Raw genomic sequence first — 14,526 nt, 5'->3', positions numbered from 1 at the left:
AGCAGGCTGAGGGTAGCAGACACCAACAGAATCAACAAACTCACTCGTAAGGCCAGTGATGTTGTGGGGGTGGAACTGGACTCTCTGACAGTGGTGTCTGAAAAGAGGACGCTGTCCAAGTTGCATGCCATCTTGGACAATGTCTCCCGTCCACTCCATAATGTACTGGTTAGGCACAGGAGTACGTTCAGCCAGAGACTCATTCCACCGAGATGCAACACTGAGCGTCATAAGAAGTCATTCCTGCCTGTGCCCATCAAACTTTACAACTCCTCCCTCGGACTGTCAGACACCCTGAGCCAATAGGCTGGTCCTGGACTTATTTCCACTTGGCATAATTTACCTATTATTATTTAATTATTTATGGTTTTGTATTGCTATATTTCTACACTATTCTTGGTTGGTGCGACTGTAACAAAAACCAATTTCCCTCAGATCAATAAAGTATGTCTGTCTGTCTGTCCAATGACCAGGGTTAAATATTGACTCCAGTGCTACCTTGTGGAGTTTGTACCTTCTTCGTGGGTTTCTAGCAGGTACTCCAGTTTCCTCTAATTCCCAAAACACAAGAGGGTTCTTGGGTCAACTGTCCACTGTAAGTGCAGACAAGTGGAAGAATCTACTTGTAGGAGAGCTAGTGGGAATGAGGAGAGAATAAAAATTGGGATCAGTGTAAATGGATATTAGATGGCTCAATCGGAATTAGGATGGGAATTGATTTATTATTGTCACATGTACTGAGATACAGTGGAAAGCTTTTGATGCATACTGTTCATACAGATCAGATCATTACTCAGTGCACTGAGGGTTCTAAGCTAAGCTGTTGGCTCATTAGCCTTATTGAGCACAGGAAATGGGTTGTTATGTTGAAGTTGTACAAGATATTGGTGAGGCCTAATTTAGAGAATTGCGTGCAGTTATGGTCAACTACCACCAGGAAAGATTTAAATAAGGTTGAAAGAATACAGAGAAAATTTACAAGGACGCTTCTGGGTCTGGAGGACCTGAGTTATAAGGAAAGATTGAATAGGTTAGGATTTTATTCCTTGGAATGGGTAAGTTTGAGGGGAGATTTGATAGGGGTATACAAAATTATGAGGGGTATAGATACAATAAATGCAAGCAGGCTTTTTCCACTCAGGTTGGGTGGAACTACATCCCCAGGTCATGGGTTAAGGGTAAAAGGTGAAAAGTTTAAGGGGAACTTTAAGTTCACTCAGAGGGTCATATGGATAGAGCTGCTGAAAAGCCTGTTCCTGTGCTGTATTCTTCTATGAATCTACCTCCATAAAACAATAAGTTAAATAACAATGCAAAATTGCAGAACAATAACTATGCAAAATGCAGTGGTGGTAAACAATAAGGTGCAAGATTTTCCCCAGGGTGCCAACAGCCAATGCTAGAGGACATTCAACATTGTTTTAAAGTGAGTAGAGGAAGGTATGGGGCAAGTGTCAGAGGAAGGATTTTTTTTACAGAGTGGTAAGTGCCTGAAGTGTACTGTTAGGCTGGTGGTAGAGGCTGATACATTATGGACATTTTAAAACCTCTTGAATAAGCAGATGGATGTAAGCAAAATGTAGGGTTATGGTCTGCGCAGGAGGGAAGGGTCATATTGAACGTGGAGTAGGTTAAAAGGCTGGCACAGCATCATGGGCCAAAGGCGTGTACTGCACTGTCTCTACCCACCGCTAAACCTTTGATCGGGAGAAAATGGGCAGAGCTGAAGAAGAATCCGAAACTGAGTTCCGCCAGGTGGATAAATGTGTCGCTGAAGGGGAAGCTGAGTGTCCTCAGACCATCCTGCTGTGGGATGGGTGGAGAGACTCTACATCCACATTAGTTGAAACCAGGGAATAGGCACAGGGCATCATACGTATCATAGAAATAGAAAGGAGAAGAACCAGGTAGGAACGGAATCAAAGGGAAATAAATAAGTTTTTTACGGCAACAAGTAGACTGAAACAATGGGTCTGCCCAGTTCTGCTTTCCAGGCTGAGACCACACCAGAGATACCATGAACAGATTTTGTCTCCTTTTTCAGTAAGGGATCACTAAGTTTATTCCATGAACAAAGACAATGGAAAAGGATATGAGGAATGTTCATGAAGAAATGTCGACCAAATTGGACCAGAAGAACAAGAGCCCATCTTATTAAGACATGCAAGATTCTTGGGGGGAGGCTTGACAGGGTGGATGTTGAGAGGTGTTCCTCTCCAAAGTCGAAGTTGAGTTGTCATATGCACAAGTACACCTGTGCACAGATGCAATAAAAACCTTACTTGCAGTAGCATCACATGCACAGAACATCATACAAGCAGCATTCACAGGAACATTTTTAAAAACATAACATTTACAAGAAAGAACATAATTAGAACAAAAAGAAACAGCTCATTTTAGTAAAAAGTGGTCAGAGATTTGTAGAACTTCACTGATGAGATTTTTTTGTTTGGTTCATAAACCAAATAGTTGAAAGGAAGTAGTTCTTGAATCTGATAGTGTGGGACTTCAGGCATCTTTATCTCCTACCCAATTGTAGTTGTGAGAATATGGCATAGTCAGGATGGTGGGGATCTTTGATGATAAATATTGCCTTCCTCAGGCTGCATCTCCTGTAGATGGTACCAATGGAGGGGAGAGATGTGCCCCACCATTACTCTCTGCAATTCCTTACATTCCTGCGCATTTGAATTGCTGTACCAGACAATGATAAAACTAATCAGGATACTTTCAACAGTATACCTGTAGAAGTTTGTTAAGGGTGCTTGGTGACAAGCTGAACCTACTTAACCTGCTAAGAAAGCAAAGATGCTGGTGACCTTTCCTTGTATTGCATCTATGTGCACAATGATGTACAGTTTGAACAAAGTGAAACAATGAGGCCATCAGAAAGGCTGATCCTGCCTGCTACAGATACTGCCTGACACCCTGAGGTCACCCAGCAGTCCATGTTTTGTTCATGAATCTATGGGGACAGTTTCAGTAATTGGGATAGTCCACTCAAAAGATTTTTTAAAACTTTCCTCTCTCTCTGAGAGATCTAAATCCTTGGAATTCACTACCACAGACAACTGTGGAGGTGAGTCATTAAATATTTTCAAGGCTGAGATATACAATATTTGTGGGTGACTTGGGAATCAGCATCATTAAGAAGAGGCAGGAAAACGGAATTACGTCAAGATTAGATCAGCCATAACATTAACCGAATGGCAGAGGAGACTCAAGTGGCTCCTATGCCTCTGCCTCATGCTCTTTCATAGCACTGGAGCCATCTCACAGATCAAAAACTAGTTAAAATGAGCTTACAAATGATAACCAGGGTTAGATTCAAAATGTCAAGTTGAACACTGTTCTTATTGTTGATTTTAAAGTTTGCCTAAACACTAAAACAGGATATGGCAACTTACCGTAATAACTTTAATCAATGAACAATCTGCTAGAGGAACTCAGTGGATCAAGCAGCATCTGTTAGGGGAAAGGAACTGATGCCACTCAACCTGCTGAGGCCTACATGTGAAAGACCAAAAGTGTGCTGGAAATTACCTGGTAAAACAGACTTAACGAAGAGTCTTAATTTCCTCCCAGATGCAGCCTAGTATGCTGAACATGTCTTTTTTTTGTTGAGTATCTGTGACAAAAATCTAGAATCATTAGCAATTTATTCAGTGTCCAGCCCACAATTAGATGGTCTCCTTAAGTCCAGTGGTCATAAAAACTGCAGCCATCGTGAGTTTGAGGAGGTGCTTGTGCTCCTTCTACACTTGAGTGCTGTAAAATTAAATAAAATGCTCTTTGTTGCATTCAGAGCCTAAAACGCATCTCCTCCCCAAGGCAGCAATCAAGACTTGCCTCCAACCATTTGGTTCTTGAACCAACCTGGCCAACCCTCATTACAACCTCAGTCTGGCAATACTATGACAATGGACCTTTGTTTTGCTCTTCTTTCTGTTCATTCTTGTATCATTTATATTTAATATTTATTTATAAATGCACTCAGGCCACTTTATTAAGTACAGCTGCTCATTAATGTAAATATCTAATCAGCCAATCATGTGGCAGTAACTTAATGCATAAAAACATGAAGTCATGGTCAAGAGGTTCAGTTGTTGTTCAGACCAAACATCAGAATGGGGAAGAAATGCGATCCAAGTGTCTTTGGCTGTGGAATGATTATTGGTGCCAGATGGATTGGTTTGAGTATCTCAGAAACTGCTGATCTCCTGGGATATGCACACACAACAGTCTCTAGAGTGGGTGTTCCCAACCTTTCTTATGCCATGGACCAATACCGTTAGGCAAAGAGTCTGTAGACTCCAGGTTCAGAACTCCTGATCTAGAGTTTACAGAGAAAAAAAAACAAAAAAAATTCCAGTGATGAGTGGCAGTTCTGTGGGTGAAAATGCCTTGTTAATGAGAGAGATCAGAGAAGAATGGCCAGACTGGTAACTCAAACAGCCATGCATTACAACAGTGGTGAAAGGCATCTCTGAACACACAACACATCAATCCTTGAAGAAGACCACAAACATATATTCAGTGGCCACTTTATTAGGTTCAGGAGGTACCTCATAAAGTTGCCACTGAGTGTTTTTTTGTGATGTTGTGTATCTGATGCTATCTGCTTGTGATGCTGTTGCACACAAGTTTTTTTTAATTGTACCTGTGTATCCGTGTTCTTTTGCATGTGATAATGATCTCAACTTTCAAATGACCTTATTCTATCTAAACTTTAATACAGCTAGTTGGTAATATCAATGCATTATTTAACACTGCAGTTAACAATGATTAAGTGTATACTCATAAATGACAGGAACAGGTCCTGTGAAGCAGTGACTAGTGGGGTACCACAAAGCTCAGTGCTGGGACCCCAGTTGTTTACAATATATATTATTGATTTAGACGAGAGAATTAAATGCATCATCTCCAAGTTTATGGATGACAAGTTTATGGGTGGCGGAGTTAGCTGTGAGGAGGATACTAAGAGGATGCAAGGTGACTTGGATAGGTTAGGTGAGCGGGCAAATTCATGGCAGATGCAATTTAATGTGGATAAATGTGAGGTTATCCACTTTGGTTGCAAGAACAGGAAAACAGATTATTATCTGAATGGTGGCCGATTAGGAAAAGGGGAGGTGCAACAAGACCTGGGTGTCATTGTACACCAGTCATTGAAGGTGGTACAGGTACAGCAGGTGGTGAAGAAGGCAAATGGTATGTTGGCATTCATAGCAAAAGGATTTGAGTACAGGTGCAGGGAGGTTCTACTGCAGTTGTACAAGGCCTTGGTGAGACCACACCTAGAGTATTGTGTGCAGTTTTGGTCCCCTAATCTGAGGAAAGACATTCTTGCCATAGAGGAAGGACAGAGAAGGTTCACCAGATTGATTACTGGGATGGCAGGACTTTCATATGAAGAAAGACTGGATCGACTAGGCTTATACTCACGGGAATTTAGAAGATTGAGAAGGGATCTTATTGAAACGTATAAAATTCTAAAGGGATTGGACAGGGTAGATGCAGGAAGATTGTTTCCGATGTTAGGGAAGTCCAGAACGAGGGGTCACAGTTTAAGGATAAAGGGGAAGCCTTTTAGGACCGAGATGAGGAAAAACTTCTTCACACAGAGAGTGGTGAATCTGTGGAATTCTCTGCCACAGGAAACAGTTGAGGCCGGTTCATTGGCTATATTTAAGAGGAAGTTAGATATGGCCCTTGTGGCTAAAGGGATCAGGGGTATGGAGAGAAAGCAGGTACAGGGTTCTGAGTTGGATGATCATCCATGATCATACTGAATGGCAGTGCAGGCTCGAAGGGCCGAATGGCCTACTACTGCACCTATTTTCTATGTTTCTAAGCATAGTCAATACTGACCATCAAAACCCCATTTACATGGATCAACAACTGCCGGAGGAACTCAGTGGGTCAGGCAACATTTGTAGAGGGGAGTAGACTCTCAACTTTTAGGGTTGAGACCCTTCATCTGGCCTCTCAAGTCCAACTCTACATCCCCATCACGAGAGGTGGAAACAGGTAAGGCTGTCCAACAGGTCGCTGGTGAAGCTGTACAGACCAATCTCCATACAGTGGACTGCAGAAACATTGATGAACTCCAACCATACCAGCAACTTCAGAGGATGATGGAGACTATGCTCCACTTTGGAGCGAAGGGCTCATGTAAGTAAGTACCCTTCATCTGACCTGGAACATGTTCCTCTGCAGATGCTGCCTGACTGCTGAGCTCCTCCAGCAGTTTTTTTTTCCTCCATGTTCCATCATCTACAGTTTCTTGAGTACCCACTTACACTCATTCTCTATGAATCCCGTTTTTTTAAAAAATTCTTCCCACATTCCCAAAAACTTCCTTAGATTCAACCATTCACATACATACACATTGGGGAAATCTACAGTGGCCAATAATCCCCCAAATTGCATCTCTTTGGAAAACAAAGGGCATGTATAGGGTGGGTGGCAGAGGTAAGTATTTTTACACAGAGTGGTGAATGCATGGAACGCCCTGCCAGGGTTGGTGGTTGAGGTAAATACATGTGGGGCATTTAAGAAACTTAACATGGATGAAAAATGGAGGACTATATGGGAGGGAAGGGTTAGTTTGGCCTTAGAGTAGGTTAAAAGGTCTGTACAACATTGTAGCTGAAGGCCCTGTACTGTGCTGTAGTGTTCCACCTTCCAGAACATAGTGTTCTATAGAGTAGCCAGAGGAAATCCATGCTGTCACAGGAAGAACAGTCAAACTCCTCACAAACTAAAGTCAGAATCAAACCAGAATCACTTCAGCAACTCTGCCAGCTGAACTATTGTCATGTTTGTTGCTTCAGGTACCATGGTTTCTAAAAGGCACAATTTTATAGAAACCTGTAATATTCTGAACATGTTGCAACAATAAACCCACATCAGACCTATACCCATTGCATAAAATGCTGAAGGACTCAGCAGATCAGAGACCACAGAAGTACTGATGGAAGTGTTTTGGGCCGAGATGTTTCATCAGTACCTGATAAAGGGTCATTATAAGTCCTGATGAAGGATCTTGGCCTGAAATGTCACCTCTTTATTCCTTTCCACAGATACTGCTGAGTTCCAACAGTATTCTGTGTGTGTTACTCTGGACTTCCAGCATCTGCAGAATATCTTCTGTTTGTTCCAATTTCATCAAATTTTTATCACCAGATGATTCATAAATATTGTCCTCTAATGTTACAAGAATTTAGTTCCACTGTCAACCAAACTTTGAAGAACTCAGGTTAAAGTCTTTCATCAATATTTCTGTTGTCACTGATTTTGAAAGAAAATTAAATTTGCCTGTCACATTTTGCAATAAATTCAAACATGCAAAGCGTACAGAGGAAGTCACAGACTTATTTAAAATATCCACATGTCTATGGCTGTGATAACTTCACACAAATTATAAAATCAGGGTCACTAATCTGTCTTATGCAGCAACCCAGACAGGTACTTCATTGCTTCTCAGATTGTGCTCATAACTAAATTCAATTCCAGGAGCTAAGGAAAGTAGTAGTGTTTATCTGCAGACAGATATTTTGCTGTTTCTAAAGTGACAAATGAGTAGAAGATGAGGGGTGCTCTGTATTTAAACTATTATCACATTTTTACAGTTTCATTTCAAAATGATGCAGTTTTTGTCAACATTTGATTGTGCTGTAAAGTAGCAGCAGAGTAGACAAAGGATTGTGCACCACTGTTACCTCTCTGGTCTCTTGTAAATGCAGAATTGTCAATGATCCCATTTGCCACACCAGCCTGGCCTGATTTAGAGACAGCACATATTATTTAATGTGCCATAATGTTGTTACATTCTCAAGATGATTCTAGTGTAAGGTACTGTTTGAGATAATTATGGCGAACATACGGACATTTTAATGTCTGACAGGTCTACAGACACAGTGTAAGTTAGTAATCGATGCTCTTATGACACCTAAATCACTTATTCCCAAATCTGTGGTTCATGAATAACCCTCACTGAGCAATCTGTATCACTACATAGACCCAGCCTTGCTACAATAAACGCCTCAGTGTCTCACTTACACACGATCCGCATTATATTGAACGTATCCACCCTATTCCAGCCTGTTTACCTGCAACCCTATTAGACTGATAGACAAGGTTATACCCGATTATTGCACACTGTCAAATAAAATTAGGTCACAGACAGCGACTTTGATTGCAAGGGGCGCATTTAAAAATTGCAAAAATACAACTAGTTTCACGACTGTAACACCCAGTGCTCTCCAGAAGCACACAGATCCCAATCTATGGATTAATGAAGCCCGTACAGGATTTTCGATCTATTTCTCAACTGTTTACGGGTCTGAATAGATCTGGTATTAAAAGAAGGGGTGATTCTTGGAGTGGTTTGGCTTTACACACCTGCAGTGCACTGCATTCACTTACCAGTTTTCCTGCATCCATGCGATGGCTCCCCTTTCATCGAAATGTTTCTCAAACTCATATTCCTGCAGAGAAATCACTGACATGTTCATTCTCCGCTCTTTGGTTTGGTCCGCGGGGCATGCAATTGCACAGCTGCCTCTGACTGATCACAGCTCCTTGAGAGAAATAAGGAAATAAAGCAGCAGGTGAGAGTGTGCAGATGATGGAAAGCAGCGGGATGACTTTGAGCGGTACCCAGTAAAGGACAGAGCCTCTGCGCTGCGTCGCGTCTGCAAGCGGTTGCCGTGAGCGCTGCACGGGGGCCGAGCCCGGATCGCAGCGCCCATCCGCTGCCTCGCAGGGGTGTCCACGACAACCGTCTCTCCATAAACGCTGTATTCCTGCACTTCTATTAACTACGCGAGTCTGTTTCTATTTCTGCATTATTTTGACTCAATCGATGTAAGTCGAGGTCCTGTTACGTCTTTCGATGCGATTATTAAATGCGATCAGTCAGGCGCTCACCCCTTCCCTTTGCTTTGGGTAGGGTTGACTGACAGCTCCAGTACGCGCATGCGCACAAATCCCAGACTGTCCCTGGGGTCGGGGGTGTGATCGGAACAGTTTCTAATTTGTGTTGCTGCTGGGGTCGCTGCTCCCTGATTCTATGCAATTAACAGCTTCCTCTTTAATACACCCTCACTCATCCTGCGAACCCCAAGGGCTGCCCCGCGTGCTTCCCATTTTTCTTTGTTGTCATTCTGTTGAATTGGCCACCTGTTGCCGGGACGGAATGCAAATCATTTCGTGTCGGCTCACAGTTTCACAACTGTTCTCCAGAACACATGCTCGTTAATTTTACCAAACGTTAATGGCAAGCAAAAGGATCGCCTTAGTTCAGCCACAGGAAAGAGCGAAGCTATTAAGAAATGAAAGACCCTGTACAACTTTTGCTTGAATATGTTTCTTGTAAAAAGTTTTTGCACTTTTATTTTACATAATAGGTCGGACAACCTTTGATGTTGATGGCAGCTATCCTTTACAATTTGTTTTCGTTTTGGGGTACGAGATCTTAATTAGGGCATAAGATGGACGTCTGTATTCACTCTTCAAACTGTCATTCCATTTCAAAAGCTCGGATGAGAGCTTCTAAAATGTTTTGAATTCTATTTTAAAACAAATTATACCTCCGTTTTTTTCCCTCCTGCTCCCATCTTCTATTCCCCACTCTGGCTTCTCACCTCCCTCCTGGTGCCCCATCTCATTCCCTTTCTCCTATGATCCATTCTCCTCTCCTACCACATTCTTTCCTCTCCAGCCCCTTTACCTTTCCCACCCACCTGGCTTAACCCATCACGTTCTAATTAGTCCTCCTTCCCCTCCCCCCACCTTTAGATCCTGGCGACTTCTCCCATCCTCTCCTGTCCTTAAAAAAGGGTCTCGGCCCAAAAGGTGGACTGTTTATTCATTTCTATAGATGCTGCCTGACCTGCTGAGTTCCTCCAACATTTTGTGAGTTGCTTTGGACTTTCTGTATCTGCAGATGCTCTGGTGTAAATTATACCTAGACTCATTTTACTTGGTTCACTTTTTGCATTCTTTTTACATCATAAAAATGTTTAAAGATTTTTAAAAATGTGTTAATTGATATGTTAATTTAAGTTTATGTTAACTTTTGTTTGTCATGTACTGTGGAGCTGCTGCAAAATAATTTTCATTACATTTATACCCTGTCTGGCTATGCCTATGACAGCAATAAACTTGTTGATTAAATGAAGCCCATACCAGGTTTTCGATCTATAATATAATATAGATGATATAATATAGATATTTGGAAATAAAAGGACAGTAGTAATATGCCACACTTGGAATATTATCAAAGGTTGTGGGCTCCATATCTCAGAGAGGATGTGTTGTCATTGGAGAGAGTCCAAAGGAGAGGATCTCAAGGATGATTCCGGGAATGAAGTTTGGCAGCTTTGGGCCTGTACTCACTGTAATTTAGAAGAATGTGGTGCCCGGGGGGTGGAAATCTCACTCAATGTTGGAAAGACTAGATAGGGTGGATGTGGAGAGGTTGTTTCCTAAGCTGGGGGTATCCAGAATTAGAGAGCACTGCCTCAAAATTGAGGAGTGACCTTTTAGAACAGAGGTAAAGAGGATTTTTTTTTTAGCCAGAGAATAGTGAATTTAAGGAATGCTCTGCCACAGACTTCAGTGGCAGGTATATTTAGGGTAGGAGTTGATAGTTTCCTATTGGTCAGGGCATCAAAGGATACGGTGAGAAGGCAGGAGTATGAAGTTGAGTGGGATCAGCCATGATGGAATGGCAGAGCAGACTCAATGGGCTGAATGGCCTAATTCTGCTCCTATGTCTCATAGTCTAATATATGATAACTATATTGTTAGCATGAGGCTTGATCTAGTATATTATCAGTAGACTATTAATGTAAAATCAAATATTGGGGTTATTGTACATTTGTAATCAGTAAAATCAAAGAAATCCAAGCTTTAGCGCACTCCATTCCATGGTTAAGAATAAGTAAGTGGAGGAAGGCTGGGACCAGTGTACAAAGGTTTAAATTTGGGGGGTGAAAGGCAGTTGTGAGAAAATGTTGTTTTTAAATTCTGAGAATAACTATGGCTCACTGAACCAGAGACAGAAACAAAATCAACCCAAGCTCAAAGGAAATTCATTTTCAAAGTACATATAGGTCACCATATACAACCGTGAGGTTTGTTTTCTTGTGGGCATACTCAGCAAATCCAATATCCATAAGATAAACAATGAAAACCTTCACTCAACAGGGTGGACAGCCAATGTGCAAAAGACAACAAACTGTGCAAATACAAAAGCTAAAAAATAATAAATAAATAAATATAAAGGACATGAGATGAAGAGTCCTTGAAAGTGGGTCTATAGATTTTGGGAATATTTCAGTGATGGGGCAAGTGAAGTTGAATGAAATTATCCCCTCTGGTTTAAGAACCGGGTGGTTGAGGGGTAATAACTGTTCCTGAAGCTGGTGGTGTGGGTCCTGAGTCTCCTGTACCTTCTTTCTGATGACAGCAGCAAGAAGCGAGCACATCCTGGATGGTGGGGGTCCCTGATGGATGCTGCTTTGGTGCAAAAGCACACTGTGTAGATGCACTCAATGCTGGGGAGGGATTTACCCATGAATGGCTGGGCCATATCCACTATACTTTGCAGGATTTTCTGCTCAAGTGCATTGTTGCTTCCATACCTGGCTCTGATGCACCCAACCAATATACTCTCCACCTCACATCTATAGAAGTTCATCAAAAGTTTTAGATGTCATGCCAAAACTTTGCAAACTTCTAAGAAAGTAGAGGCACTGCCGTGCTTTGTTTGTGATTGCACTTACATGCTGGACCCAGGACAGGTCCTCCAAAATGGTAACACCAAGGAATTTAAAATTGCATATTCTCTCCACCTATGATCCTCTGATGTGAAATTCAGTATGCACTTGTAAGGGAATAATTTACAAAGCAAGAGGAGAGAGAGCAAAGAATCAGAAACATGTTTGTTATCATTTAAATGACATGAATTTCAAATGGCCTTCTACACTGTAATAATTTTATGATACAACCAGATTGCTGCTTACTGGCTTCCTCTCTCCAACTCAATGTCAGTGAGTTCCTCCAGCAGACTGTTGCAGTGGTGAGGTGTTGTACCTCAAGCTTCCATTCAACCTCATTGTAACAGCATGGTCTTAGACTGTTAGGTCAGAGTGGCAGTAGAATTGTCATGATCCTTTGAGGCGAGTCATAGAGTGTTGGGCTTCTCGGTTTCTTGAGCACCTGAACTTACTAATTGTTGTCTTAACGAAAGTCATTAAGCCCTTACACTTTCTATTTAATCTTGTCAAGTTAATTGTGACTGACATGGGTTTTCTGTATTCTGTGATTACTTGAAGTGGACCCTTGTTTAGTGCTTTGTGGAGGATGACTTGTCTTGCTTATTGTTTGGTCTTGCCACACATGCTCTGTTGGTATTCTTATGTATAATCTCTTGCTTCTGTCTCCACTTGTGACTCTGCCATTCCTCCACACCTAGGTTCAGTCATTGCCAGTGCAAACTGTGACATGAATAGAGAAATTAAGTGGCAGATGAGAGTGCATTTCTATTAATAAGGGAAGAGATAAGTATTGATCTCGACAAGATAGATCTTGGTGTAGTATTCGCTCAAGCTAAGTACTAGCAAAGGGCGGAAAACATTGGTAGATATTACTTCATGGCCACCACAATGTTGTTTTAATGCTAAGCATAGCAAAGTAGGAAATTAAATATGCATGTTACATGAGTATAAAGTGATTTTGGGAGACTTTAAATAGACCAAAAAAAGCCATCACTGAAATATCGAACCGCTGAATTTGAGGCAGTTCTTCACATATAAATCCAACCATGTTACTTATTGTTTCCAGTGCAGACTCCTTTACATTGGTGAACCAGATATAGATTGGGGGAACTATTTCATCAAGCATCTGCAATCCATCTACTGTGCCAGCTGGGATCTCCCGCTGGCCTAGCCGTTTCAATTTTATTCCCATTCCCACACCGATATGCCAGGTCACAACCAATCAAAATTAGAGGAACATCATCTCATGTTTTGCTAGACATTCTCCAAGCTGGCTGCATGATCAACAAATTCTCAAACTTACAGTAACTGCTCCCCCTCTGTCTCTTTTCCCCATTTTCCTTTTTTTGTCTTTTTCTCTCTTCTGTTGATCCAATTGACCCCATCAAACTATGTCATTTCTATCCTTTTATTTCATATTCCACCATCCTCTCCAATCATATTCCATCATCTTCTGCCCTTTGTAACTTCCACCTATCACCTCCAAATCTTCTGACATTATTCCCTCTCTCATCTTTCAGTCTTCCCCCTCATCTAGATCCACTTATCATCCATCAGCTCTTCATCCACCCCTTCTGTCACCCCATCATTTTATACTGGCTATCTCACACTCTCTTTTAAATCCCGATGAATAGTCAACTGGCCTTCCCTTATAGACGCTGGCTGACTCACTGAGTTTCTCCAGCACTTGCTGCATTGCTCCAGATTCCAGCATTTGCAATCTCATTTATCTCCAATAATCATGTCAGAAGACCTTTGGAAGAAAGTGGCCATAATGGGCCATAATCATACACTGAGTTTGAAAGAAGTGTCTACAATATGAAACTAGGGTCTTAAATCTAAGTAAAGAAAACCATGAAAATATGAGAGAAGACTGGTTGTGCATAATTGGGGGAATATATTGAAGTCCTTGAAGAGGACTACAACCTTGTCATAGGGTTTGAAGGCTTGCTTACCTCAATGACCCTGAGGATAATATTGGCTGGAGTCAGGGCTTTGGCTTTTGGTAGGGTCAGCCATGCCAAACAGGTCAAAGGCTAGAGGTCAAACTAAGAGAAGTCCATAGGCCCTCTAGGTTCAGGGGTTCAGCTCAATGCTAACAACACTGACTGGTCAAAAGACAATTGCAATGGAAATAGCAATGAAGAATCCTTAAAGAATCTTCATTGTTGCCCTAAATGCCAGCGGTGTAATGGGCAGTAAGTAAGTATATTGAAAAGTGTGACAATGGACAGACAGATCAACATAGAAGATAAGGTATAAAATGGAAAAACATGGGCTTATACACTTTGGCACATATAACAGAAAATCAGGGAATATGGGTGGTAATCAAATCACAAACACGAGAAAATCAGAATGAATTTTATTATCAAAGTACATATACATCAGCAAATATAACACTGAGATTAATTTTCCTGCAGGCATACTTAAGAAGTCAGAATCAGAATCAGGTTTATTATCACCAGTATGTGTCATGAAATTTGTTAACACTTAGCAGCAGCAGTTCAATGCAATACATAATATAGAAGAAGAAAAATAATAATAATAAATAAATAAGTCAATCAGTTTACAATATATGTATATTGAATAGATTAAAATCGTGCAAAAAAACAGAAATAATTGTATATTAAAAAAGTGAGGTAGTTCACAAGTTTGATGTCCATTTAGGAAATGGATGGCAGAGGGGAAGAAACTGTTCCTGAATTGCTGAGTGTGTGCCTTCAGGCTTCTGTACCTC

The 14,526-nt window shown here is 41.3% G+C and overlaps 1 protein-coding gene across 1 annotated transcript in view; it reads right to left on the bottom strand.

The window, feature by feature from the left end:
- The window catches only part of LOC132379110 (elongation of very long chain fatty acids protein 6-like), a 167,893-nt gene that overhangs the window by 122,209 nt on the left and 31,158 nt on the right, over nucleotides 1-14,526 (bottom strand). The window contains exon 3 of the mRNA XM_059946691.1: nucleotides 8,431-8,585. Coding sequence (XP_059802674.1) covers nucleotides 8,431-8,519 — 89 coding nt within the window. The 5' untranslated portion in view covers nucleotides 8,520-8,585. The remainder of the gene's footprint in view (nucleotides 1-8,430; nucleotides 8,586-14,526) is intronic.

Source organism: Hypanus sabinus, chromosome 21, assembly GCF_030144855.1.
Source record: "Hypanus sabinus isolate sHypSab1 chromosome 21, sHypSab1.hap1, whole genome shotgun sequence".
In the NCBI taxonomy this organism is placed as follows: Eukaryota; Metazoa; Chordata; class Chondrichthyes; order Myliobatiformes; family Dasyatidae; genus Hypanus; species Hypanus sabinus.
The sequence above is the reverse complement of the archived record's forward strand: the minus strand, read 5'-3'. Positions and strand labels throughout refer to the sequence as shown.